The 26,328-nt window shown below is 55.5% G+C and overlaps 7 protein-coding genes and 1 non-coding gene across 8 annotated transcripts; 2 read left to right on the top strand and 6 right to left on the bottom strand.

Annotated features, from left to right (window-relative positions):
- Nucleotides 1–52: 52 nt before the first annotated feature.
- Nucleotides 53–7,933, bottom strand: ASPZODRAFT_132753 (hypothetical protein). The gene is made up of 3 exons (XM_022723108.1): nucleotides 7,698–7,933; nucleotides 728–7,638; nucleotides 53–677 (listed from the first exon to the last, which is right to left on the bottom strand). Exons 1-3 carry the CDS (start codon nucleotides 7,822–7,824, stop codon nucleotides 288–290), a joined length of 7,428 nt encoding a protein of 2,475 aa, XP_022581164.1. The 5' UTR covers nucleotides 7,825–7,933; the 3' UTR covers nucleotides 53–287.
- Nucleotides 7,934–8,061: 128 nt separating this feature from the next.
- On the bottom strand, nucleotides 8,062–8,961 carry ASPZODRAFT_166871 (hypothetical protein). The gene is made up of 2 exons (XM_022726794.1): nucleotides 8,687–8,961; nucleotides 8,062–8,613 (listed from the first exon to the last, which is right to left on the bottom strand). The coding sequence occupies exons 1-2, from the start codon at nucleotides 8,892–8,894 to the stop codon at nucleotides 8,081–8,083; spliced, it is 741 nt and encodes a 246-aa protein (XP_022581163.1). The 5' UTR covers nucleotides 8,895–8,961; the 3' UTR covers nucleotides 8,062–8,080.
- Nucleotides 8,962–10,074: 1,113 nt separating this feature from the next.
- Nucleotides 10,075–11,846, top strand: ASPZODRAFT_16407 (hypothetical protein; the record flags this gene model as incomplete). The annotated part of the gene is made up of 3 exons (XM_022726658.1): nucleotides 10,075–10,382; nucleotides 10,431–10,991; nucleotides 11,069–11,846. The coding sequence occupies 3 exons, from the start codon at nucleotides 10,075–10,077 to the stop codon at nucleotides 11,844–11,846; spliced, it is 1,647 nt and encodes a 548-aa protein (XP_022581162.1).
- A 135-nt stretch (nucleotides 11,847–11,981) lies between these two features.
- ASPZODRAFT_66253 (hypothetical protein) lies at nucleotides 11,982–12,989 on the bottom strand (the record flags this gene model as incomplete). The annotated part of the gene is made up of 2 exons (XM_022729363.1): nucleotides 11,982–12,038; nucleotides 12,102–12,989. The coding sequence occupies 2 exons, from the start codon at nucleotides 12,987–12,989 to the stop codon at nucleotides 11,982–11,984; spliced, it is 945 nt and encodes a 314-aa protein (XP_022581161.1).
- A 1,223-nt stretch (nucleotides 12,990–14,212) lies between these two features.
- On the top strand, nucleotides 14,213–15,391 carry ASPZODRAFT_142454 (hypothetical protein; the record flags this gene model as incomplete). Its single annotated transcript, XM_022724855.1, has 3 exons — nucleotides 14,213–14,654; nucleotides 14,731–15,111; nucleotides 15,195–15,391. 3 exons carry the CDS (start codon nucleotides 14,213–14,215, stop codon nucleotides 15,389–15,391), a joined length of 1,020 nt encoding a protein of 339 aa, XP_022581160.1.
- Nucleotides 15,392–15,565: 174 nt separating this feature from the next.
- Nucleotides 15,566–17,105, bottom strand: ASPZODRAFT_132749 (hypothetical protein). Its single transcript, XM_022723107.1, has one exon. It carries the CDS (start codon nucleotides 16,842–16,844, stop codon nucleotides 15,576–15,578), a length of 1,269 nt encoding a protein of 422 aa, XP_022581159.1. The 5' UTR covers nucleotides 16,845–17,105; the 3' UTR covers nucleotides 15,566–15,575.
- A 1,183-nt stretch (nucleotides 17,106–18,288) lies between these two features.
- ASPZODRAFT_1991329 (hypothetical protein) lies at nucleotides 18,289–22,724 on the bottom strand. Its single transcript, XM_022727499.1, has 2 exons — nucleotides 22,554–22,724; nucleotides 18,289–22,483 (listed from the first exon to the last, which is right to left on the bottom strand). The coding sequence occupies exon 2, from the start codon at nucleotides 22,436–22,438 to the stop codon at nucleotides 18,515–18,517; it is 3,924 nt and encodes a 1,307-aa protein (XP_022581158.1). The 5' UTR covers nucleotides 22,439–22,483; nucleotides 22,554–22,724; the 3' UTR covers nucleotides 18,289–18,514.
- Nucleotides 22,725–26,216: 3,492 nt separating this feature from the next.
- On the bottom strand, nucleotides 26,217–26,288 carry ASPZODRAFT_t75. The gene has a single exon. It is a non-coding gene; the product is annotated as a tRNA-Glu (tRNA).
- Nucleotides 26,289–26,328: the final 40 nt, after the last annotated feature.

The following is a 26,328-nucleotide window of genomic DNA, read 5'->3' as shown; positions in this document are numbered from 1 at the left end:
CGCGTGGGTAGAAGATCATTAGATTATTAATTAGCATAGAGAAGAGAATGAGAATAAATGCAGATGTATTGTGGTGGAATAGTATTGGAAGCATCACTCTACGGACAAGATCTGGAAGCTACACTGAGCCCGTAGGAAAAACGAAGAAAAAGAAGAAGAAAAGAGAAAAAAAAAACAGGTACACGCAAGAGAAAATGCTCTATGTACAGGAAGGTATGAGAAGGTATCGCAGAGATGTCTTTCGGAGAAAAAGAAAGAAGGAGAAGAAGGACTCGTCTGAAGACACATCACCAGAAGCTACACCACCCAATCCAGTGCTGGCAGATATTCTCCACGCTCGTGGCCTGGGCAAGGAGTTTGTCGACCTGGTCGCTGACGTTGAGCTCCTCATTGGGCTTGAAGTCGCGCCCGACGAGCTTGTCTTTCACCCGCGCGAGAACCTGCAGCGCGCGGGCGTTCTGCGCCTCGCGGGCTTCGTTCGGCACGCCTTCTTGCGCATCGAGGATGCCGCCCTCGAGGATCGACGGCCGGCGGTGACGGGAGAAATTGTTCGGCTGCACGCCGTGCTCCATGTTCATGTTCTCGATGAGGGACTGGCGTCGCTCTGCGGAAAACGGCATGCGGTCGGGGGATTCGCGGACACCCAGGCGCCAGTTGATCAGAGGATCATGGATGAACTATTGAATCAGCATTTGACAAAAGACGAAAAAAGAAGAGAAAAGCTTACCGCTTCCAAAACCGCCATCAACGAATCTTTGTTCTCACGCAAGACCCGCATGACCGCCTCGCAGGTAATACGATAGCTGCCCTCGATGTTGCTGACCTCCATGGCAAAGGTCAACATGCGCGTCAGGCGGAAAGGCACGCGCTCGGGATACTTCTCACGGTGCATGGCCACCTCGAAGCAGTCGCCGAAATCGATGTGGACGATGCGGCCTGTGATCCGGTCGAGCAGCAAGTTCGACGGGTGCCGGTCACCCAGCCCGAGGATGTAGCCCACCATGGACATGACACCCAGGGAGCGGGTGTAATTGGTGCGGCGCTCCAGCCAGGCCTCGGAGCTCTTGCTCTTAAGCCATAGCACGCGGTACAGGTCCTTGCCCGTCGTGTTATCCATGGCGTAGCCAAAGACCTCGACCTTCTCCATCAGCGTGAGGTTGTCGTAATCCGGGGCCATTTGCAGCATGATGCGGTGTTCGATGTTGAGCAGGATCCGTCGGCTGTCGCGGTACTCTTTGATGAGAGCATGCAGCGTGTCGCTGTTGGACACCCAGCCCAGCAGACCGGAGCTCTGCGACAGCGGGATGGCAGGGAACCGCTGCACCGACAGATGACGCTTGAAGCTCTCGCTATCGTTGTCCAGCAGCGTGTTGACCAGGCCAAACAGCTGCATCACCCGCTCGTCCTGCCGGATATCCTCGTGGCCCTTGAGCAAGTGCATGTAAGAATTCCCGTCACTGCCCTTGAGGGTCATCCGGCGCGGTCGCTTCTTCGTCTGCAGCACGTGGAGCAGCGGGTCAAAACTCATGATCCGGATGACCGGCCGTCCGCTCTGATACGTGCCTGGTACCGCCAGGTCGAGATCCACACAGTCCTTGAGCTTCGGCGACACGTACTTGAGATCCAGGGTCGCCAGCTGCGGCAGCTGCCGGCTGATCTTGCGGAAGACGGTATAGTAGAGGTCCCACGCTTGGTTGAGGTCGCCAATCTCCTCCGTCTCGCGGTACAGCATACAGTAGTGCTTCGCCTCCGCTAGGTCGCGCCCAAACGCCTGCGCGAACGAGACCTCCCGCAGCGTCTCGGCGCCCTGGTCGAGCATCTCGTGCAGCGGGGCCAGCGTGGCAAACATGCCCTCGACATTATGGTCGCCAAAGTAGAGCCGCGATGCCTCCTCCAGACCTTCATGCCACAACTCGTGCCACAGCACGGCCACGCGAATCAACTCGTGGCTGACCAGGTCTGCCTGCTCGACAAGCTTGGCACTGTGCTGGCGCATACTGTCCATGATATTGCTGGCAGACTGCGACCGTCGTGCGACGTTGGACTTCATGGCGACAGTCAACGGGTAGACGAGGGCCTGCGGGTGCGCCTTGCCGACCTCGGCCAGCAGGCGATGGACGGCATTGCGCACGCGAATGCTGGGCTGGTTGATGCGCGCGATCAACTGTGGCGTGACAGCCAGCCAGGTGTCGATATTGATGGCGGATAACCCTTCGGTGACCACCGTGTTGACCTCCTGGTCGCTGCCATGCGTGAACCAGAGCGTGAGCAGCCGCAGGGTGTCCTGTAGGGGGGAAGTCGACGACAGCGAGATCGAACGGACAAACCCCCGGATTGCAGGGATGACGTGCTCGGTGACGATGTGCGCGGGGACCATAGGCATAACCGTCGACGACGTCCCCTCGCGATTCGCCTGGCCGGCCAGCGTGGTTACAACTTCAAAGTTGGCCAGCGCCCACGCGTGCCACGCCTTGTACGACTCACGATTGTAGTGGGTCGCTGCCGAGTAGGCACTGAGGACCTCACGTACATGCTCCGGTTTCCAGTCACCCCGCTGTAGCGCTGTCTGCCATTCGCCCTGCTTGAGGTAGCTCTTGGCCAGCAGCTTGCGGAACTTGGTCACATCGTCGACGCGTTCGCGTAGGCCCATGGCATCAGCTTCGGAGAGGCCGCCTGCAAGGAGTCCCCCCGCGCCATTACCAATGACACCATTCACGCCATTCGGAGTCCCGCCGTTGGGATAATCGGAGGGGGCGGAGTTGTTATTATTATTATTATTGTTGTTGTTGTTGTTGTTGTTGTTGTTGTTGGTGTTGTTATTGGTGATGGTGGTGGTAGTGGTGGAGGAGGAATTCGTAGAGTGTGTGGCCATGAGGGCATTGTACCGGGACAGATCATCGGTCAAGCCAGCCGTGAATTCCTTGAGCATCTGGAGAGCTTCGCGCTGGCGACCCGTGGCCCAGTTGAATTTGAGTCGGGCGTACGTCACCTCGGGCGGAGAGACCTTGCGCACGATGCCGTGCTCATCGGTGACGGTGTTCTCGAGTGCGGCGAGCGAGCGTTCCGCCAGACCCATGCGGTTGGATTTGCGGCACAGGTTTGCGAACTTGATGGAGATGTCGAGGTCCTCGCGGGATGGGGTGACGAGCACACGGACCTTCATCATGCGTTGCCAGACCTCGACGTTCTGCTGGCAGCCGAGCAGGCGTTTGTTCCAGGTGCGACGCATCGCCTCCTGTTTCTCGGGATCGCCGACGTTCTGCTTGTACGTGATGATCTCCTCGAGTTCCGCGAGCATTTGCACACGGACAACGACGTTGTAGGCACGGTTATAAGACTCATTCAGCAGGGCGGAAAGCTCCGTGTCCAGACCGTTGCGGGCCTTGACGATGTACATGGCGGCCTCGTCGAACTGGTTGCGGTGAATGGCGAGGATGGCGCCGAAGAAGGATCGGTCGGGCGACTGCTCCTTCATGACGCCGAGGTAGGAGTCCATGAGCTCCCACTGGCGACGGCCCCAGGCGGCGGCGGCAGCCAGCGGAGCGATCGCCCGGCGGTGCTCGAGCGAGGCCTGGTTCCATTTCTCCTGGGCGAGATCAGACAGCAGCTTCCACTCACCCAACGCGTGCAGACAGCGCATCTTGCCCATGGTGATGCCAAAGGAGTCCGGGTCGACCTTCTCACGACGCTTGTACGCGGCGAGGGCCTCCTCCCAGCGTTGCAGTTTCTCGAACCAGGTCTCCTTGAGCTCGACGTCGCGGTAGGCCTGCGCCTTGCGGAGGATGCCGATGGCGGCGTCAGACTGCTGCAGCTGGTTGTTGATGGTGATGAGGGCTTCCACGGCGCCCGAGTTCTGGTCCTGCTCAAACTCGAGTTCCTTGTAGTGCAGAGCCTTGGCAAAGGCGTGGCACTTGGCGGCATACTTGCCGAGCGTGCGGATGTCGATGGGCAGCGCCTTGTCGTCATGCTCCATGAACTCGGCCAGGTTGAGCAGGGTCTGCAGGATCTCTGGCGGGATGTTGGGCGAGGTGAGGGCCTTTTCGATGGAGCGCACCAGTTCTTCTTGGTACTGGTCATAGAGCTCCGTCCAGCAGGAGACAAAGGCTGCATTGAACAGGTCGCGGGCCAGCGGCTGGTAGATGCCTGCCAGACTGGCACAGGCGCGTAGGGCGGGTGAGGGGGACTCCTTGAGGAGCTCGACGCTGAAGCGGCGGATCCACTCCTGCCAGTCCTCGCGGGTGGACTTTTGCGACGCGTCCCAGGCGTTCTTCAGATGCTGCTGGTTGACGACCATCTTCTTCTGGCCGATCTCCGCAAAGTTGGCGTCGTCGGACAAGGGGCGGAAGGTGTCCTCCGGGTTGAGATCCTGCGGGAGGGGGTCGCCCTTTTGGAGCTTGGCGACGAGGGTCTGGTAGTTGACATGGGTGATCTGGTAGTGCTTGAGCACCTTGTTGATCAGGTGGATGAAGTGATTGAAGTCCTGGCCCAGCTGGAAGATGAGGGCACAGATGCAGTCCAACGCCGCCTGGCGCAGGTGGCGATCGGTCGAGGGGATGACGCGGGACAGGGAGTGGACCATGAGTGAGGCAAAGTCCGAGACGTTGACCTGGCGCGACAGCTTGGCCAGCGTGTCGATGGCGGAACGGCGGACGGGGACTGGGTTCTGGGGCCGCTCAAACAGGCGGACGATGGCGGGGACGATGAGATGCATGTACTCCTCGCCGCTGGCGCCAAAGACCAGGAAACTGTGCAGGATGCGCTCCGAGGGCTGGCGACGCACGGAGTTATCCTGCTCCAGGCTGTCGAGCATGAGGGGGATGAGGCCGGCGAGGTACTTTTTGAAGTCGCCCTCGAGGGCCTTGGCGATGGCTTCCATGAGCGAGAGGATGGTGCTCTGGACCTGGACCGAGGCATCCCAAAAGTCGCGGATGACGGCGATGATCTCTGGCAGGAAGGCGCGGATGTGTTGGCGCACGATGTTGACCAGGATGGCCAACTGGTTGAAGTACGACTCGAGTCGGCTGACCGGGGCGCTGCGGATGACGGCGAGGAAGCCCGGGATGATCTGGCCGAGGAAAGGGACGCACTTGAGGCCGAGAGTCTTGAAGATGGTGACGATGGCGTCGATGACGGCCGAGTGGTACTGTGCCAGGGAGCCCTCGCGCAGGATGTTCTGCATGAGGGTGTGGATGACGACGGTGGGGTAGTACTCCTCGTTGGACGGGGTGAGCCCCTGCATGATGAGGGTGACGTCCGAGACGTCCTGGACCTCATTGATGTGATGGATGTCCGGGGCGGCCTCACTGATCTGCTGGTACTTGTAAGGGTCGAGAGCGCCGAGGATGCCGAGGACTTTGATGGTCTCCTTGCGCAGGGTGCCCGTCTGCTCGGTCTTGATGATGTTGATGAGGATGGCGAGGAGATGGGGGTACTCGACGTACGGGTCGATGACGTAGCCCGCGTTGCTGGCCAGCTGGCCGAGGGTGCGCAGGGCGGCCTCGCGCTTGGTGTGGGAGGAGAGATCCTGCAGGGCGTCGAGGATGATGGGCATGAGTTGAGGCAGATAGCGCTGCATCTCGGCGCCGCCGACGCTGGCGAGCTCGCCGATGGCCTTGAGGGTGGTGGCCGCGACGCCCGGGTTGGTGTCGGTGGCCTTGGGCAACAGGGAGGTGACCATGGGGTCCACGTAGGACTTGATGAGTTTGGTGGCATTGGCGACGAAGAGGCTGATCAGCTGAGCGCTCTCCTCCTTCTGGCGGGCGGTGCTGGCGAAGCCGAGGCCGGTGAGGAGATTGACCAGCAGCTTGCGCAGCGCGGGGAACACGTAGGCAGGGTTCACGCTGGACAGGCGGCCGATGATGCAGATGGCGGCCTCGCGGACGGCAAAGACCTCATCGTTGACGGCGAGGAAGAGGCAGCGGATGTTCTCCGGCCGGGCCAGATGGCGATCGAACTTGCGGTCCAGCGACCAGAGGACGGTACGGCGGATCTCCGGGTCCGGGTCGCCGACGCCGACGGTCAGCAGCTTGTCAATGACCTCGCTGACAACCTGGATGGAGTGGCCACTGGTCTGATTGATGATGGGGTCGTGGACGAAGAGCTGGCAGCAGGTGAGGGCGGAGGCCTTGCGGATCTCCGGGTTGTCATTATCGACGTAGTTGATGGCGACATCACGGACAAACTCGTTGAGGATGTGACCGGAGAAGTCAAAGCTGCCGAGGGTGTGGAGGGCAAGGGCGATGTCGGCGTCGGTGTAGTTCTGAGAGTTGGTATCCTGCGACGAGGAGGCCAAGACGCCGCCGCCGCCGCCGCCGTTGCCGCCACCACCACCACCACCACCACCACCACTACCGAGGCCGCCGAGTGCCCCTGCGGCGGGGGCGAAGTCCTTGGCAAAGGCGGGCACGGGGGGTAGCCGGTGGTCGGGGCAGCCGAGGGGCCGGAAGGGGGTGCCACAGAGGATGATACTGAGCATGTCGAGCAGCTTCTCCTGGATGGTGGGACGGATCGGGGGGATGTAATGGGCCATGTCCACGAGGGCTTGGGTGAGGGCCTCGGAGAGGCCGCAGGCGAAGATGGGGTCGAGGAGGGAGTCCATATAAGGGCCGAGGGCCTGGCCGACGGCGAGGGCGAGCATGCTGAGGCACTCGAACATGGGGCCCTCGTCGACGGCGGCGCGGTTGCGGGCCTTGAGGGCGAGCCCCTCACGGATATAGACGATGATGCCATCGAGGTACTGGGCGATGGCGGCGCCGACGGCGTTGGCAATCTTGCCGACGGCGAGGAAGGCGGCATTGCGCTCCTTGTCGCGCTTGAGTTGGGCCTGCAGGTAGACCATGAAGCGATGGAGGTAGGTCTCGGTGAAGTCGGAGGGTGCATAGGAGGCGAGGATGGGGATGGTGAGGACGACCTGGGTGCGGATGCGGGGGTCACGGTGGTCCTTGAGACGCAGGACGATCTCGCAGGCGGTGCGGTAGTGGTCGTGCATGAACATGGCGCCCTTGAGCAGCAGCTCCTTGAGCACGAGCAGCGAGCCGTGGATGCAGTCGACGACGGGGGACTTGAGGCCGGTCAGGGCCTCCTCATAGATGCGGGCGAACCACTGCTGGCGGACCTGCAGATCACGGGCGGCGATGATCTCGAAGCACTCGCTGACGGCATCGGCGGCGGTCTCGCGGATGAGCACCTTGGGATCGCGCAGGGCGACCCAGACGAGCTCGAAGATCTGGGGCACGAAGCCGTAGAGCAGCGTCGGGGAGCCCCTGGCGAGCTCGCGGATGACGAGGACGGCGGCGAAGCGGCGGCTCTCCTGGCGTTCCGACTGCAGGGACTCGAGGGCCGACTGGATCTCGCTCTCGACCAGCTCGGCCGTCAACGCCCCGCCGGGTTTGGCCAGGCGACCCAGGGCACGGGCGGCATTAATCAACACCGCATTATCATTACTGCGAAGGGCACTGCGGAGGTAGCTCGCAAAGCGAGTGGTCTTCTGGGCAGCGTCGACGCCGTCAAAGTCGATCAGGCGGTCAAGGGCCAGCAGGCCGCCGATACGTTCGTGGGGGTCACCGCCGGTGACGACCAGCTGGGCGATGCGCTGACTGACGGCATTGTAGAACTCGAGGAACTTTTCCGGAGAGGTGTCTAAACACAAGTCAGTCATGTTTCGCCGGGTAAATGAATAAAACAGAGGAGAGGAGTACCCCTCGAGACAGCGAGAACGTGGTCGTAGAGCTCCAACGAGGCCCTCACGCGCGTCTCCTCGTTCTTGGAACGCAGCTCCGTGAAGAGCCTCTGGGCAAGATCTGAGAGGGGAGCCGGTTGCGCCATGCTTGAGAGCACTCGCAGGGCGTAGACATGCCCGCTAGATGGACATGAACGAGGGCGATCGTGGAGCTGAAGTCGAAGAGGAGGTGAGGTTCGAGTTGAGGTGAGGAGGAGGTGAAAGTGGAAGGCGGAAGTGGAAGGCGGGACGTTGTCGGGCCGGCGTGCCTGAGGCAGAATTTGTTGATTTTATAAGACTACGAACAAGGGTTTTATGGGGAGAGTGCAACGGTTTGGGATTTAGCTAGCACTCAGGGTGGTTCTAGAGGTGTCTCTGTTTTATTTCAGCATCTGGTACGTAGCCTCGGCGAGATGGATCGGGGAACAGCTTCTTGTCTCGTTTCTTCTTCTTGACGAAGAAGTCAACCAAGGACGAAGCCGATTCCTTGGTCCCCCAATGCCGAGCGATCTGCCATCTGTTCCGTCGGATGGTTGTCAAAAGGGTGGAAGTATTCACGAATGCCTTCTCGAGCTCCTTGCCCTGGTTGAAATCGACGGTATCCCACATGCTGGTCACCAGCATGACCTTGCGGTATGCCTCGCGCTTGAGAAGTTTCCACAACATCAACATGCTTTTGGACACTGGTCCCTGCATCCGGTTGTCACCGATCTGATGGAAGTAGATGATCCCGTCGAGTCGGATCTTGATCTCATGCGACTTGTCAAGGAAGGCATCGACCTCTCTCAGCACATCGAAATCGGTTTTCGTGATGCCGTCGAAGCTCCGCGTGTCGATGAAACAGACATGAATGAATTCGTTATACTCATACGAATGCATAGACACTTCCTTGGTGTCTATTGACAGTATCAGCCCCCAACCTGTATCAACTGTTTTTCTTTTTTCTTCTGTGTTGTGTTTGTGACTTACCTGGATCCAACTTTTCTCCCACCAAATTAGAGATGAAAGCGCTTTTGCCGGCGCCCTTGACACCCAAAATCGCGATGGTGATGACTTCCGGGTCTCTTTTGGCCTCTCCCAGCTTCAACATATCCATGGCAGCTATCCAAGATACGCTGTCAGGCTTCTCGGTCATGCTGCCGTACTTTCTCTCCCAGAGACCACTCGACGATTCCATGTTTGTCTTCCAGTCTGAGGAATCAGATCATGGTCAGAAGTAGAATAAAGATAAAGCTCACGCTTGCTGCTAAATGCCATACCTTAACTTGGTCTTAATGCTGCAGGCTCAAAGCCAAGAAGCACCCGACTGCAGATGAATGAGAAGAGGGTTGATTCAATATATGTGCTTGGTAGTTTCTGACAAGATAGCTCAATCTATCTACTAGATTTAAAGCATGTAGACAGCACCTCTGTATAGAATAAAAAGGGTTGGTGGTAGAGAGATAAAGAGGAGGGGAGTGAACGATCGTGAAGTGAGGGAAGAGGGAGAGAGAGACCTGAGGAAAATGTCAGTAAACAACACATTCTGATCAGTGATGACCTTGAGAAACTGGCAGTACTAGGTAGAGTTAAGACCTATCCTGACTATCATCTACTTCTTTAACGCTCTCTAGTTCTCTTGAAATCTCTAGAAATTTACAGACAGTCTATGGTATTATAGCAAGTCATCTGCTGGCAGAAGAGCATCCTCATCCTTATACCTCAGATACAAATCCTTGGAGGATGCATTATAAGATCAATCCCCATGTATGCAACTACCAGCAGTATTTATTATGGCTTTGTCAATCCAATTGCAAACACTGCGCATAAGCCCTTCAGACCGTATTCCTGCCTGCCGTTACCTTGAGAACCACGTCCTGTATCTCTGACAATATCCAGATGACTGCTGCACCATCCTGCCAATCCTCCAAAAAGTCTGTCAGACAGTTATTCCAATCAAATCAAGGCAGAAACTAACCTCAGCCTGTACATCCAAACCACCAACTCTCTAGGAGTTAAGCATAAGAGTATTGATTCTGCGTTGATTCCGTCTCTTCAGTCACTGCGTAGGGTAGACAGATAACCCCTGCTGGCCATTAGCAATTATTGTGGTAATCAGTAATTAATCTCCAACTGTGAATTCCAAAGTGAGAGAGTAGAGCAAAGTCTGATGATCGAAGTTGTCTCAATATGAAGTCGTCTCGAGGAAAGTGGTGTGTTTCTGCCTCAGGCCTCTATGCACTATTTCCTTGTGCTTGTGCTCATAATTGACCTCGGCTTCATCTGCCTGACCCCGTCTCCTTGCAAGTTCCCAGATCAAACAACTTCATTTCATCGGCATCACTGCACATCGCATCATGGTCTGAGGCATCTCTACGATGGACGCATCCGACACGCCAGACGGTTCGCGCCCTCGCCCTGCTGCTTCATCCTCGCCCTCGCCATCGCCCTCCTACACACGGGCTGCCCTCCGTCTTATCGTCAGCGCCCAGGAGTACCGCCTGATCCACGACCGGCTGCTTTCGCGAGCCCCGTCGAGTGTTCTGGACCATGTCCCCTCGCCTGCTCGCTTCGGTGCCCTCGTGCATGCGAAGAGTAAAGATAAACCGCTCGAGGCCGCGTTGCGGGTCTCGCTGCGCGTCTTTGCGTTGTCCAGCGCTGCGCTGAGACTGGTCGACCTCGTCAAGTATGGTACTTCTTTATATGTGCTTGTAACTCTTAGGCTGACCATCAGAAAACCATCCAAGTCGAATCGGGCAACGAATGCCAGACTCTCGCTATCCCTCTCGCTTGTCTTGTTCCTGCACCGGCTGCTGTACCGCTTCCTTGTCAAGCTCCGCGCCAACCTCCGCGCTGACGAGGCCCGCCCCTTTCGCGAGCGAAACCCTCGCGTCACCAGGGCGCTGACGGCACGCTCAGCGCCCGCCGTGGGCGCCAGTCTCGCCGGGCTGGCGCTGGTGCTGTGTCCGCAGCGTGACCTGCGTCGCACACTCGCCATCTACACCGGGTCGCGGGCGGCCGAGTTCTTCTACAACGTGGCTGACGAGCAGGGCTGGCTCGGAACTCGACCGCAGTGGGTGGGCAGCTGGCTGTTGATGCCACTCGCGTGTGCACAGCTTTTCCACGCGCTGGTGTTTGACCGCGAGACTACGCCCAAATGGCTCCCCGCTCTCACCTTGAGACTGTCGCCGAGCTATATTCATCCTCGCCCGGAGGGATATCCGGTAGAGCTCCCCTGGCCGGACCAGGAGGGTGTCCTTGATTCTCTCGCCACAATTGCAGAATTGAAGTGGCCGTATGTTCTTTTTTTTTCTTTTTTTCTTTTTTTTTTTTGTTATGTTCCCCGCGCGCCCATACTGACATGATTGTAAGGGACTTTGTCTCGCCGATTCTGCATCCTTCAACCACGCAAACCCTCCCTGCCGCCGTGCAGTCCATCTCGCCACTTACGGGGTCCGCCCACCCTTCTCTCGCCAGTCTGTCGTGCGCCCTGCTACACCCAGCCCTACCCAGCTGCAGCACTGCCTTCCTGCACCACCTGCTCCTGACGGGACCACGGCTTGTGCGCCTCCTGGCCGTCGCCGCCGCGCTTGTTACCGTCCCGCGCGTGCTGATCAAATCCCTCGCCCTACCATTCCCAACCAGTGTTCCCAAGCTTGCACAGCGCGTCCTCGCCTTCGCAGCCACTCTCTCCACAACCACCGGGCTCGCCTGGGCCAGTCTCTGTCTGTGGACATCCCTGCTGCCCCGGTCGTCGCTTGCCACAAAACGCTTCTTCCTCAGCGGCGCCCTGGCGGGCCTCCCGCTCGGCCTCTTCTTCCGCGGATCCTCCTACTGCCGCGGAATGGCCATGTATCTTGTCCGCGCCGCGTTGGATTCCGCATGGCGCGTCCGAGACAAGCACCACCACAACAAACAGCTCCAGAGTCCCTCGCGCGCCTCGTCCCGCACACGCGGACTCCCGGGTGATGTCGCCCTGGTCGTGGCCGCGTGGGCGGTCATCGGCGTGATTCTCGACACGTACCCGGCTGCCGTTCGGGGGAGTAGCCTTCGCAAAGCCTTGGTGTGGATGCGTGGTGACGGATTCAAGGATCCTGTCAAGGACAAGAAGGATAAAAGGGATAAGAAGAAGGCACTGGGTAGCAACTAGTGGGTAGGAAGTAATGTTTTCAATTTTAGTATTGATATTGTCTACAGTAGACATGTCTATTGACATCATCATCATTATCGCTAAGCACATTAAATAGCAAAATCATAACCCTATGCAAACACAAAAACACTTCAATCACCACTTGATGACTCTGTTGGGGAAGAACTCATCAATAAGTTCGAGGTAATAAGGCTAGAAAAGTTAGTTGTATTCTAGAGAAAATGTTTCTTTTTTTTTTCTAAGGAATTTTCTCACCTTCAAGTCCTCTGCCTTGGGAATGTCATCGCTCTTGCTGTAGAGATCGTAGGGGTTGAACGCCTTGACGGCACCGAGCATCTCCTTGTCCTTGTCGTTCATGAGCTCGTGGTACGCACCGGCGGTGTGCCAGGGGTAGAAGGAGTGATAACGGATCATGGCCAGAGCCTCGGGGGGAAGGGTAGACTGGTCCTTGACGACGTGGTAGAGGTACTCGTCGTGGCCCCAGCAGAGCATGACGTTGTCGAGACCGATACCGGGGCTGTAGATGCCGAACTTGGTGCCGTAGATTTCGTGGCCAAAGTCCGGGTTGTTCTTGAAGGAGTCTGTGCCGTAGATGATGCGGTCGTCAAAGGCGCAGCCGACGGGGAAGGTGTCGCCGACGACGTCCCACTGGCCCTGGGCATCGAAGAAGAACAGAAGCTTGCCCAGGTCGTGGATCAGGCCGGTCAGCTGCATCCAGCGCGGCTTGCCGTCGCGGCGGATCGCCTCGGCGGACTGCAGGAGGTGCTCGATCTGCGACAGGCTGGTGTCCGGGTCGGATTCGTCGATCAGGGTGTTGAGCTTCTCCATCGCCTCCCAGATGCTCATCTCGGCGCGCGTCTTGGAGTGGAAGTCGTTGCGGGCCTTGAGGTTGTACGCCACCGTGTGCTTGGTGTGCTGCTCCTTGTAGAAGTTCTTGACGCGGTCACAGGCGTCTTCGTACTGGCGGAACTGCGTCTTGTCCTTTTCCTTGTCGAACTCGGACTCTTCGTACAGACCCTTCTCCTTCTTCATATTGGCCTTGAGCACGTTGACATGGTCGATGGCGTCCGAGAGCTCCTCGAGGGCCTGCCCGTCACGGGTGGCATTGGTGGTAGGAAAATCGACGATAGCACCGGGGGCCATTATGAATGACGGTTAACGATGAGTAGAGAGAAGAGTAAGAGATCCACTTTTAAACACAGCTGTTTGCTTGTTGAAGTAAGAGAGGGTGAAGTGAAGAGTACACTGGTAGATATACTCTTCACCCAGGACTTCTCTCACTCTTAAGAAACCCCGTCACTGGAAAATGGGATCTGGAATCCGACAGGTAGGACTCCCTCGACGCTGCCCTTCCCCACGCCCATTCTGGCCCTGCCCAACGCCCATATTTTCTATTTTCCAGTGGTGTTTTCCCCGGGTTCACTTCTCCAGGCACGGATTCCAGCTTCCGTACTGCGAATGAGATCCTCACGCCTGGTCAGCCAGTCTCCACTGCCGATGGAGGAACGACTCAGGATCCAGATCGGGACCGCAGGCGTGGAGACGAATGATGTCTGTTGGATTATTGAGTCTTGACTGCTTGGGCCATGGTTGGGCCCCGCCAACGCCTCGGGTTTTGTGCGTCGTCCAAGGATTCTGGTTTCCGAGAATCGAGAATCGAGAATCTGTAAGGGTTCTGGTTGAGTCTTAGTTAATCAGTCACTTGACGATTGTTTAATAGGCAGTTCGACAGACCAACCAGGGCAGATGATTCTGATGACGTTCTGATCCAGGGGTTCGGAATTGTGAAGTAATTGTGGTAGATGATTTCCGAGGTGCAAACCACTTACTACTACCTACACCTACAGGCTACAGCAACTACTATTTGCCTACAGGATATATATTGTACTTACCATCAGAAGAATTGGAATAATTTCTAGCTAATTTATTGAAGATATTATCTTATTAGTATTTCTAAGTTGACTAATTACTAAATAACTGCCATCCTGCTACTGCTATCCTGCTACTGCTCATCTGCTACTACTATCCTGCTACTGCTCATCTGGTATATTCAACTACTATAACCATTAATTATCTAATCACTATATCATTACTATGTCATATTCTACTATCTCTAAATCGTACACGGCCCTTGTTCATCAGGGCCAGTTTTGACTCGGCCCTCGGGATTGACGGCAAAATTGGCGGTACCAAATGATAATGGAAAGTAAATACAGCGGGGGTTTGTCCTGTTTGCACTCTGCTGTTTTATCTTCTCCCTCTGAATCCTTTCCTATTCCCCCTCCTCTTCTCTTCATCCTTGCTCAATTCCGATTGTCTTTCATCCTGTCTCTCTATCTCTCTTCCTGATTACTCGAGCTTCCATCATGGCCGTTGCAGACGTGCGTTTCAAGCTCAACACTGGCGCGGAGATCCCGGCCTTGGGTCTTGGTATACCCCTCTTTCTCTTTCTTTCTCATTCTCCCTCCTCTTCATTGTCTTCTCTATTCTTCAATTGTACTGACAAACTAGGAACCTGGCAGTCTGCTCCCGGTGAGGTCGAAACGGCCGTCAGTCACGCCATCTCGGTGGGATACAGACACATCGACGGCGCCTTCTGCTACCAGAACGAGGAAGAGGTCGGCCGGGGCATCAAGAAGGCGCTGGACGCGGGTATCGTCAAGCGTGAGGATCTTTTTGTGACGACAAAGCTGTGGTGTACCTTCCACACTCGCGTCGAGGAAGCCCTCGACCTGAGTCTGAAGAACCTGGGGCTGGACTATGTTGATCTATACCTTGTCCACTGGCCGACGGCCATGAACCCGGAAGGTAAACATACACACACACACACACACATATATATATATATATATCATTATTCAGCTTCTAACAAAGGGAAAAACAGGAAATCACCCCCTCTTCCCCAAACTTGAAGATGGCTCCCGCGACATCGTCCACAGCCACTCCCATGTGACCACCTGGAAGAGCATGGAGAAGCTCATGGCAACCGGCAAGACCAAGGCCATCGGCGTCTCCAACTACAGCAAGCGGTATCTCGAGGAACTGCTGCCCCAGGCGACCATCATCCCCGCCGTCAACCAGATCGAGAACCACCCGGCCCTGCCCCAGCAGGAGATCATCGACTTTTGCAAGCAGCACGGCATCATCGTCACGGCCTACAGCCCGCTAGGCAGCACGGGAGGGCCGCTCTTCTCCGCCGCCCCGATTGTTGAGGTTGCCCAGCGGAGAGGCGTCAGCCCGGCCATTGTCCTTTTGTCTTGGCATGGTACGTTCTCTTTTCCCCCCCTTTTATATCCTCTCTTCTTCCCATCTTTTCTTTGGTAAAGGCTCATCATATTCACTGTTTAGTCGCCCGTGGCACCGTCGTGCTCGCCAAATCAGTCACCCCCTCCCGTATCGAAGCCAACCGCCAGCTCATCCAGCTCGACGAGACCGACATGGAGATTATCGCCAAATACACCGCCGATCTGGCCGCCAACAACGCCTTCCAGCGTTTCGTCTACCCGGCTTTCGGCGTTGACTTTGGCTTCCCGGATAAGTCGTAGCAGATAGGCACCCACTCCATAGACGTATATAGAAACGAACCATGAATAATTCTTAGAATTTCTGTATTCTATTACTACCTAAGTACTAGAGAGTAATAAGCAGAATACAATCAATACCATCGAAAATCAAGATTCCTAGAATCGAAGATAAAATCAAATTCCAGTGTTTCCTTCCAGTTTCGGCTTAAAGGTCAAAAAGACAGGTCACCCCCACCCACAATTTACGAAGCACAAACTCGAAAAGGGGATAGACAGGGCCCAAACCATCCAAATGTCTGATAAGCAGAGTCTCCTGGAACCCGAGATCCCGCGGAACAAGAACAAGAGTCCCACCATCTTCCAGGATGGACTGACGGTGCTTCCATTTCCGAATGGTTGCAACACGGCGCTGCTCCCGTTCGACGACGAGACCCGCACACACGCCATTCTCGTACCAGCACCGTTGGGCTCGAGCTGGGATGCGCGCCAACAAGGTCTGGAGCGTGTCAAAGGGTAGAGCGAGCAGGATGGCGGAGAGAACATGGCCTGGCTGGCGGGGTGCAGCGTTGCGGAGGCTCGAGGGGAGATAATGCATGGCTGAGAAAGATGAAGAAGTAGTAACCTCAAACCCAAATATGGAATCCGAAGAAGAATGAAGAATGAAATTCTCGGCGCTTATGATCCGGTCTGGCATGGTGGTCACCTGCGCTGCGGTGGACAGCTCGAACGAGGGCGATGCCTTCCATGCGATGAATTCGAGGGAGGCGTCCACGAGCTTCGGGGCCCAGAACTCGCGCAGCTCTTCGTCGAGGGTCAACCCGGGGAAAACAAGGGGGGAAGAGGGAGAAGAGGAGCAGGAGCAGGAACAGGAACAGGAGCAAGAGCAGCCCGGATTGGGGTGCATCTCGGCTCGCCCGTGGATCATCCACTTGTCGACCGCGAGGCCGAAGCCGAGGATCATTTCGACGGTGTGCCAGTCCAGCCGGGCCAGAGCGGCGGTGACCCCGGCCTCGATCATGTCGCGTCGGGCAAAGAAGGCGCCAGAGGCTGCGTAGCACAGCGCGAACTCGACCGCGGCCAGTTTCTCCGTGGCAGGGTCGTAGGGGGGGCAGATGGCAGGTCTGTGCTGGTCCAGGGTGGCCATGGTTCCGCGGGGGAGAAGGAGCTCGTTCGTCAGCACCGGCAGACCGTATAGGGTCTGTATGGCAACCTCGAACGCCTTGAGCATGCGAAACTCGGGTCCGGGGAGCACGGTGATGGCCGTCATGGCAGGCCGCATGGTGAACAGGCTGTTCATGGCTGCACTGCTGGCCATGGTGACCTTGTGCACGGGGATTAGGACGGGCTTGAAGGCACGCGTGGACGAGCGCAGGAGGAGATCGCAGTCGCTGAAGCGACCTTCTTCAAGCAGCTTTAGTGTGTGGCGGGCCATGTTGTCGATGACAATTGGCTTCTCGGAAGTGACACTAGCCATGGACACCGAAGGGGATACAGACACTGGCCGAGCACGGCGAGGACGGGGCTCGACTATTCCGGTGGCAGAATATGGGGGAGGCAGGCGGTTTGAAGAGGATACGAATGGTTCAAGCATAGGTCCAGACATCGGTTGACCATTCATACTGGCCTGATCAACGGTATGGTTGACAGCGTCGACACTGACACTTTTGATAGTGACGCCGAGACTAAGACTGCTATCGTCAAGAGCAACATCGGCATTGCTAGCAGCGACATCAGCCTCTTGGGCAATGACGAGGACGCTTTCATCACTGGTGTTCATGCTAAGAGTGCAGCTGGAAGAGCTGGCCGTGTCGTTGATAGATTCATCAACAGGAACTTTACCATCAGACTGGCTTTTTTCAACACGGTCACCGATGTCAGACACACGATCATCAGTGTCAGACACACGATCACCGATGTCAGACACATCACGACCGATTTCAGATACAACTTGATCACCAGTATCAGACACAACACGACCGATATCAGCCACACGATCACCAGTATCAGACATCTGAACAATGTCTTCACCGGCCTCCAGCTCATACAGCTCCGAGTCATCCTGCGAGAAGACGATATCCGCCCAAGGTCCAGGCTGAGGGTCAACAGACTCAACAGGCTCAACAGGCTCAACAGGCTCAACAGGCTCAAGGACCGTGCTTGCACTCTCCGTAGAATGGGATTCCGGCTCAGTCCCTAGAAAGCATTAATTCCGCAACTTAGACAGAGAGAGCAAGTAGAAAAAATACCCTCAGGATAAATCACCCGCTGATACCGACTCGAGAGCGACGAGGCGAAACGCACCAGCACCGGTTTATTACCCCCCGCCATGGACGCGTCCACAATCATAGGACCGGGCCAAAACTCTGCTTTTAGAATCAGCTTGCGTGATAGAACGAAATCTGGGGGGTTTTAATCTTTACCTCTCTCGGTCTCTACCCCCGTTCCGTTGAGGTCGAGCAGACGGAAGGTGTTCGCGAGCGCGTCTTCTGCACTCATCTCTGCGTTGGTGTTCGCTCCAGTGGGCTGGATGTTGGTCCCCTTTTCCGAAGACTCAGAGGCAGTTCTGGTCTTGTTCTTGCCTTTGGGTTTCTTCTTGCCTGTCTGTCGTTTCCGAGGCATCCTAGGTGCGGAACCAGTTGGAGGGAATACAGGCAGCGAGGGCCAGGTAAAGAGGGAGAGGAGGGTGTAGGAGGGAGAAAGAGAAAGAGAAAGAGAAAGAGAAATACTGCCATAGGGGAGTAAAAGAAAAGTCTGACTGGTTTCATGGTGGGTGTGACGATTGTGTCGATATTGTGGTGGTGGTGAGAAGATTTGGATAAGGACAAAGTCACTACAACATTTAGTGACTATACCACACAATTAAGATTCTGTTGTCTTCTGATGATGATAGAAATAGTGTTAGCGGATACTATAGCTTTATGCAGACTTAGGAAAGCTCTGTATAGAATATTGTTATAAATCTAAAGTAAATTTCTAGCTAATATACAAAGTGCAGACAGACAAGGAATACAGCCGAAACGACACTATGATACAGCCTCTCGCTAAACAATGCATCAAAGACAGTATAGTACAGCCTATAGCCAAGCAGTATAAATAGCAGTATATAGCAGTATACAGCAGTATATAGCGGTATAAGTCTTAAGACTAAAACATCCCTCCGTCAACAGAAACGTTGACGTTCGGGTGCGTCGGGATGGCAGGCGACGGCGCAGCCATGGCCTCCTGGTATGCTCGCGCGTTGAGGTTCCCCCCTTCGCTCGAGGTCTTGCGCAGCCGTTGGCGTGGCCGAGGCCGCTTCTCGTCGTCGGAGAAGTTGCTCAGCTCATCCGCCGCCCGCGTAGAGACAGGAGACGGCCCGCCGTACCGCGATTCGTGGCGGTGATCGCTCTTGAAAGCTCCCAGGATGGTCTGCGTCGTCGTCTGCCGCCGCCGCCGCGGATTCATCGGTGGGATGGGGGGTGTGACGGTGTCCATCCCGTTGCTCAGACTGGCCCCCGGCGGTAACCCCACGAGCGGCACGTTTGACGTCGACGAGATAAATTTGGGCTCCGAGATCTGCAGCTTGTTCACGGGCCGCTTCTGGAGCCCGCTGGAGCCGCCGGCAGCCCGCCCGACGGGCGCTGCCTGTGGCTGTTGCTGTTGCTGCAGTTGCTGCAGTTGTTGTTGCTGTTGCTGTTGCTGTACGGCAGCGCTCAACAGGGCCGGCGTCCCGGCGACCCCGGAGTCCAGAGACAGCTCATGCAATGGCGGGGTCGCGTTGGCGGAATACGGAGCAATTGGAGACGGGCGGGGAGAGGTAACGCCGACCATCGGGGACACGGATGGAGGGCCGACGCCAGGCGGTTTGCTGTGATGATGACCGTCGAAATATCCGGTCGGGGCAGCCGACCGACTACCGCTACGGTATCGTCCGGAGGCGGCGGAGGGGGAGCGATCATAGACGAGCGGTGGCTGCTGCTGTTCGCCAGACACTTCGACGGACGGGCGCGCCGATGAGAGTAGCGACGGGGTGTTGCTGTGTCGCTCGCCGTGCTCCGATGGCGGGTGGTAGCTGTCGGAGGGCCCTCTGCGAATGCCGGCAACGGCGCCCTCCTCGACCGTTTCGAGATCGTCGCGATCGCGGTACCGGGTGCGGCTCTTGGACCGGCCAGAGGCGTCCGACTCGGACCGATCGCGCTGCGACCTGAAGCTCGAGTGCGGTGACTCGCCTCGGCTGCGGCTCGACTCCCGCGAGTCCTCTTGGCTGCTACGGCTCACGGCCTGCACGCGGGAGGGAATCGGTCGGTCTGCCGAGGTGCTGGTGTTGGTGCTAGTCGAGGAGATATGCGGGGAGCTCGAGTTGGAATGCTTGCCGAAGCCAGAGGGGCCGCTGCTGCGGTCGTCGTCCTCCCGCCAGGGAAATGAATAAGCGGATGGGTCCTCCGGGACCAGAGCCGGGGTCGACGCGTTGTTTCCCAGGCCCAGGACCTTCGTACCCTTACTTTCCTGTCGGCCAAGCATGGCTGACTTGTTCTTGAGCATCGCAAACGCGTTCCCGGGTCTAACCCCTGGGATTTCGGGTGCCTGTCGACTCGGGACAGGGCTACCCGATCGACTCTCGCTCTCGACAAAGGTCTTGAGCTTTTCTTGCACCCTCCGGCGTCGCTCGGCCAGCTCGTTCGCAAACTCTTCGCGTTCCTTCTGCGTCTCGGTACTGGCTTCCCGCCGGTGCCGAATTTTGAGATCTTCCTGCCATGAAGGACCGCCTAACGTACTTGAAGCGGCAGTCGAGGGTGCAGTGATTTCCCGTTCACTCTCAAGACACGGGGCTTGTTCGTGCGTGACTTGTGTCTGCTGCTCCTTGGCCTGGGCTGGAGGCAACCCTGGCGACGGCGGAGGGTAGATGGATGATCTGTCGCTATCATAACGTAGGTGCGTACGAATCATGCCGCTGAGGCCCAACCCATTCGGGGGTAGGGTTGGGGAATCCGGCTTCTCCGGGGTAAAAGTCAGGGTCGGCGCAAAAGGAGCCGGGGGCTTCTTGTCGGTCCCGTCATTTTCCTCGATAGGTTTCAGATCGCATACATCCGAGTACCGCAACTCGGGCAAGGGATCGGGCTGGTCTGCCGGGCCCGTTGGTGGCGATGACGACGATATGGCTATATTGTTGGAGCGAAACGCCGGATGCACATCATTTCCGTGCGATGGCCGACGGGGAAACCGGCTAGAGTCTGAGTCAGGTTGATTTCCCTCATCTTCTGACTCACTACCGCTGAAATTATTGAAAAAGGTCTGGGCTCCGTACAAATTCCGAGGAGGCGAGTTTCCGGACCTACTCGGGGGTAGCGAGCGATCGGCAACAGATCGAGACGCATTGCTGTAATGAGACGAGACAGACTCGGCTCGTGAACGATAACTCGCAATTGAATAACCTCGGGGGCGATTGGGGATTTGATTGATATGGCTAGGAGGGATGTTGTTGTGATGGATGTTGCTGGGAGGGATAGTGCTAGGGATGGTGCTAGGGATGGTGCTAGGGATAGTGCTAGGGATGGTGCTAGGAGGGATGGCGCTAGGAAGGATGGCGCTAGGAAGGATGTTGTGGTTGATGGTATTATTGATCTCGGCAACCGGCGGGTAGGGAGGAGGAGAATGCTGTCGCATGGGAGAAGGGGTATTCCGACCCTGATGCATTTGCAACTGCCGGCGAGTGAACTGATTCTCGTCAAAGAGGGTGGTTCGAGGCTTGTTGAAAATGCCCATGGCGGTAGCCTTGCCGCGGTCCTCGGGTTGCAAGGCGGCCGCCAGCGGTGTGCCTTCGTCGTTCTCGCTGATCGGGGGACTGAGAGGAGGTGCGGACCCGAAACTGCCCGTTGTCCCTGCTGTGGGCGGAGGTGATGGGTTGTTGAGTCTGCCGCGCTCGCGGGGTTCCGGTGATGCGGCCAAGGAGGAGGGCGGACTCGTGGGTCGCGCGGGCGACAGGGTAGGCGAGGAGGACTCGGTAATGGCGAGTCTCTGCAGGCGGTCGTGCAGGTTGGTGGCGCTCCGCGAGAAAGCGCGGGTCAGCTGAGGGATTTCAGGGGTGCCGGCGCGCTGGCGACTCAGGCTCTCTAGTCGATGAAGGGTAGACGACTGCTGGTTGTAGGAGGATTGTGCCAGACTTTGACCGTACAGCCGGCGAGTCTTGATCGAGCCTCGTTCCGGCGCCATTCCTGGGAAAGGTTGTTTGGTTGTGATGCGAGGGCTCTCGATAGCAGTTGTTGTTGTCGACTGTTGCTCGTCGATGGAGGTGGCGGCAGTAGACGTACGGGAGGCAGAGGGGCCCGAAGCGGTGGAGGAGGAGGTGGTGCGTTTAATCGTCGACGAAATACTGGACATGGCGTCTTCCGGTTCGGAGGTGGTCTGGCTGGCCTCCTTGGCGGCCTCCTCAGCGGCCAGCTTCTCCTCCTTCTCCTTGAGCCGCAACCGCTGGAAAGCGGACATGGACAGATCATCCTCGTATAGAGCACGTCCACCCATACCGCCAGAGGAGTTGCCGCCCTCTGTTGCTGAAGACTTTGCGGCGATCTTGTAAACCTTCTGCCGGCCGCCGAACAGATTGTTGCCCTCGGTACGACGACCACGGTTCATGATGCTTCCCGGCTGTGAAGAGCGATCATCGTCGGTGCCATATCCATCCCCACCCGATGCCATGGAGGCAGTTCGGCCGGCAATAGAGGAAACCTCATCGATGTCGGACAGCAGGTTGGGGTGGTGGCCGAAGAGGTTCAAGCGCGAGGCGCGCTTGGGGAACAGCACGCTGTCGTCGCTGGCCTTGCCAAGTATGCTCGTCGGGTCATCCTGCTCCCTCAACATGCTAAAGCGAGCCGACAGCTTGGGCATGAGCAGACTGGTCCGAAAGTCATCGCTGGGAGGCAGCACGGAGGCGAGATCGACGTTCGGCACGGGTTCCGGCTCTGTCTTCTTGTTGTTGTTTTTCTTCTTGTTATTATCATTCGAGGTTCTCGAGCTGGAGACCGACGCCGCCCTGTCAGCCTCTACGCCGACAGGGCCCTCCTCCTTCTTTTTGTTTTTGCGGAAGCGATTCATCGATAAGGGGGTATTGGGGGGGCGAGCTTTTGAGGACTGGGGTATCTATCATACAAAACGACAGGTCAGTAAAAATGGGTATCAATTGCAGTATACCAAGAAAAGCCGAGCTCACAAATTCGATGACCTAGTAAATACTTTTTTTTTTGATAGAAACAGGCGAGAAGAGGAAGACGACGAAAAGAGAAAAAAGAAAACAAGAAAGGAAAGGAAGATGGGATGCAGAGAGCGACGATTACGCGGAGAGAGAGGAGTGGGACGATCTGGTGGTGCAGAAAAGACAGGTCGTTGGCATATCCCTGTCTGTAGGGAAGGACTGGATAAGAAGCAGATAATGCTCCGTACTCCAATAATAATAATAATAATAATAACGTCGATGTGACGAGCGTCTAGTAAGTGACCTGTGCAGTAACGATGCAGCGATAGCGTGACAGAGCACGTCCCTGGTCAGTGGGAAGCATGAAATGCATCAGCGGTTGGAATTGAAACCGGATTTGGTAGAATTAATGACTAGATACTACTCGGCAAGTAGTTAGCAAGCATATCTTCAGTTGGTACTCCGTAGCAAGAAGAAAAGAAAAGAAAACAAGGGAAAAAAGGCTCGACTCGATGTGACCAAGGAGGAGGAGGAGGAGGAGGAGGAGGAGGAGGAGATCAGCAATCAACTCATTAAACATGATGGGGTATTATTACGTATGATACAGTATTACGGCGGTTTAGTATGGTGCCCATTGGGGCTCATTCGGGGCTCATTGGGGTGGGTAATTCAGGAGCAACGGGTGTATATGTATTGGTATTACTGTATTTCGATCCACACAAGAGAGAGGGAGAGCGGAGAGCGACCCCTTGCAGCCCAACGCGACCACTAGCGAGGCCGGGAAAAGCACTAGAAATGAGAATGAGATTACTAGAAGAGTATCTATTATTCAATTAGTGGATTGATTGATTTCAGCTGGGTACCACCGTCCATCCAGTTCCAATTTTCCGGGCTGCCTCGAGCATGGAGAAGGATGGAAGGTTCCATAACTCCAGGACTCCAGGACCAAAAGCTAGGCCAACCAGCAAACAACAGTATCAAACTTTGTCTCTCTCATCTCTCGCTCGACGAAACGGAGTACTCGTATTCTTTTTCCTTGTCTCCACCCGTCTTTGACGACCCTTGCAGAGGAGGAAGGATTCGAGTCAGGAAGCGACTGTCGAAGAAATCTACCGTAGTTAACTAAGAGCTACTACTCCATAGCTACTCTCCGACTATATGCTGGTCAGTGAACTTGAAGTGGATAAAGCAAGACGGAAGGTCACCCAGATCGGTATTTACCTATGCTTGGCAAGGGTTATGGATGTGGTCATAATGATGTGAAAACCCTTCGGATCCTGTTGTGCAGTGGAGAGAATTGTGGACAAGCCTAGACTCTAGACTCTAACTACGGAGTACACTGTAATATGTAGTAGCGACTGTGCAGTTACTCCGTAGTTAGCTAGTTAGCTAGGAGTTTGGGTGGTACCTAAGCTAACTAATAATTAGTTAGTTCCAGCAGGTACCACCAAAAGTACTACAGAATTCCCCTCTTCTAGCGGCACAGCGCCGTTCCCCTGACTAACCCGAACAGGAAGACCCCCAACACCTACCCCTGTTGGGTTAGTGGCTAGTATTAGTACCAACAGTGACAATACACCTATGACTCCATAGTATAACTATTCGTTACCAGGTACCTGACTATTAGTTAACTACAGGTAACTACCTATAAAAACCTGGTTTACCTACTTAGTACCTACCAGGTACCTAATTCAGCCCAGCAGCCACTAGCGGCTACCGGAGCCAGTGGTGGAACTGCCAATGAGCCTGACCCGACACGGTGGTCCTTTAATTACGGAGCAATGACAAGGAAGATCGATTCGTTATGGCTATTAGCAACATGGCAGCTAAACGAAGGCGGAAAGACTATCTACATTCCGTGTTTCATCTGAGATTAGACTGATTTACTACAACTACATGTTATGTAGTTATGTAGTAGTACATCTGATTGATGGTAGTATGGCCTAGAACTCACTATAAAATAAATCATATATTAACTTAGGTACCTACCTAAGTAACCTTGGTGAATAAGCAGATCTACATATGTAAGTTACCACTATGTTGGGGCCTAGTAACTAGTTAGGCCTAGCGCCACAGGCTGCCTTTTCTCTCGCCTTGCGAGTGTCCTAGATAGCTTCATCCATCACCTATCTCTTCCGCATCCTGGACCTCTCGCAACAGTATGTAGTTATGACCCTGTTGTTCCAGTCCGTTGACGACCTTGAGGCAAACTTCATGGGTTCTCGTCGTCGAGGAAGGAGGTAGGTTACGCCAGGAAGACCAGCAACAAACCGTGGGCGGAAGAACCCTCGATCTCTTCACAAAGTGGGTGATCCAGGCACGAGCTATCAGCATTATCACTGTATCACAAGAGAGATCACTGTTGACTCGAGACGTCAGATCGTGGCCATCGCCCGCACTAAGCGTCGTGGTGCAACCACGGAACTCGGGTGGTGCTCATATGAACAGATGCGGAACGATCCTCACATATACGATCATATATCGACCACATCAGACACCGTCTTACCGCCAATGCGTACGACTTACCCACCTTCAATGATGATGGCCAGTCTCAAATGTTAATGACTCAACGTCGGCACAACGGTCGGCTCAACGAATCAGTTCAGCGTCTTCTCGGAGGCAACTGAACTGCGAGCTAAATCTATCACCACGAGTGTGCCACGTCATGGCGAAAGAGGACCGTTAGGTAGGGCATCTGTAGATATATATATGAAAAACGACAGTGCTGATCATAAGCCTGTAGGTATTGCTATAGAGGGGTCTAGGGCTAATGAACTACCTGCTCATGTCTTGTCTGAGCGTGATCGCATTTTATTCCACTTGCCACGACCAGTTTGACTGTGCTCTATATCCAGGCCTTGTGTTTGTGACGACTAACCTGGCGTACTTTGTTGAATTCGAGGCCAAGGATCAAGAAAGACGACGCCAGGCCGCAGCCCTTGGGGAGGTTCCCCTGTGACAAGTCCTGACCAAGGTCATGTTCTGAGCCCACCAGATTGCCCAGGGCAAGGTGGCCTGATGCCATTGAGGGCTTATATCGGCCTGTGGTGTCAAAGGCATATATAATTATTAAATAACTATTTGAAATCGCCTGGTTTCTCCAACAGCCACGGGGCCAAGGCCTATTAGCCTGTCTTCGCCGATGCCTCCTGGTCCTAGGCAGTGAATGCCTCAGTGCACTCAGTCATGAGCAGCGGCTGGATTTGCAGCGCCTCCGAGACCTATATTTTCTCGGCGATGGGGAAAGTTCGGTCGGTGACAACAAAAAAGTCGGTGCGAGAGGATGTCTTTGATCACGAGTTTTTGGCTTTTTCTGGTCTTTTCAGGTCTCCTCTGGTTATGCCTCTTACTGGATCTTCGGGGGATTCCAATCTTCTAATATCTGGCAGACTACTCGACCAAAATGTTAACCCACACTTCGTGGTATCTTTACCGGTAGTTATGTCAACATTATATATGTACGCCGGTATTCTGCGTGAGCATATCCATATCGTAGTTCCTATATTTCATGGTAGTGTGGAATCTAAAGAAAAGACTAACCATATACTAACCCACGCATGTTATTTATGTCAGGGTGAATGTAATAAATAATAATAAGAAGAGTGAGTTGAGTCGCTCTATAGTAAGTAGTGTATGTATGTGTAGTATATACAAAGTAGATAGAGGGGGAAAAAAAGAAAGCTCCGAAACGGGGAATCGAACCCCGAGCTGCCGTGTGAAAGACGGCGATGTTGACCGTTACACCATTTCGGATTGTTGAAGAGAATAACGGAAATGTGTATATTATAGCAAA

The sequence above is a fragment of the Penicilliopsis zonata genome, assembly GCF_001890105.1.
Source record: "Penicilliopsis zonata CBS 506.65 unplaced genomic scaffold ASPZOscaffold_7, whole genome shotgun sequence".
Lineage (NCBI taxonomy): Eukaryota > Fungi > Ascomycota > Eurotiomycetes > Eurotiales > Aspergillaceae > Penicilliopsis > Penicilliopsis zonata.
This window is presented reverse-complemented; position numbering and strand designations above follow the sequence as displayed.

Bases quoted from the DNA above. Each gene is read 5' to 3' on its own strand.
- ASPZODRAFT_132753 (XM_022723108.1), bottom strand. From the start codon at position 7,824: ATGGCGCAACCGGCTCCCCTCTCAGATCTTGCCCAGAGGCTCTTCACG. The intron at 7,639-7,697 runs GTACTCCTCTCC...ACTTGTGTTTAG, and splicing joins CGTTCTCGCTGTCTCGAGGG to ACACCTCTCCGGAAAAGTTC. The intron at 678-727 runs GTAAGCTTTTCT...CTGATTCAATAG, and splicing joins TGATGGCGGTTTTGGAAGCG to TTCATCCATGATCCTCTGAT.
- ASPZODRAFT_166871 (XM_022726794.1), bottom strand. From the start codon at position 8,894: ATGGAATCGTCGAGTGGTCTCTGGGAGAGAAAGTACGGCAGCATGACC. The intron at 8,614-8,686 runs GTAAGTCACAAA...TACTGTCAATAG, and splicing joins GGGAGAAAAGTTGGATCCAG to ACACCAAGGAAGTGTCTATG.
- ASPZODRAFT_132749 (XM_022723107.1), bottom strand. From the start codon at position 16,844: ATGGCTAGTGTCACTTCCGAGAAGCCAATTGTCATCGACAACATGGCC.
- ASPZODRAFT_1991329 (XM_022727499.1), bottom strand. From the start codon at position 22,438: ATGAATCGCTTCCGCAAAAACAAAAAGAAGGAGGAGGGCCCTGTCGGC.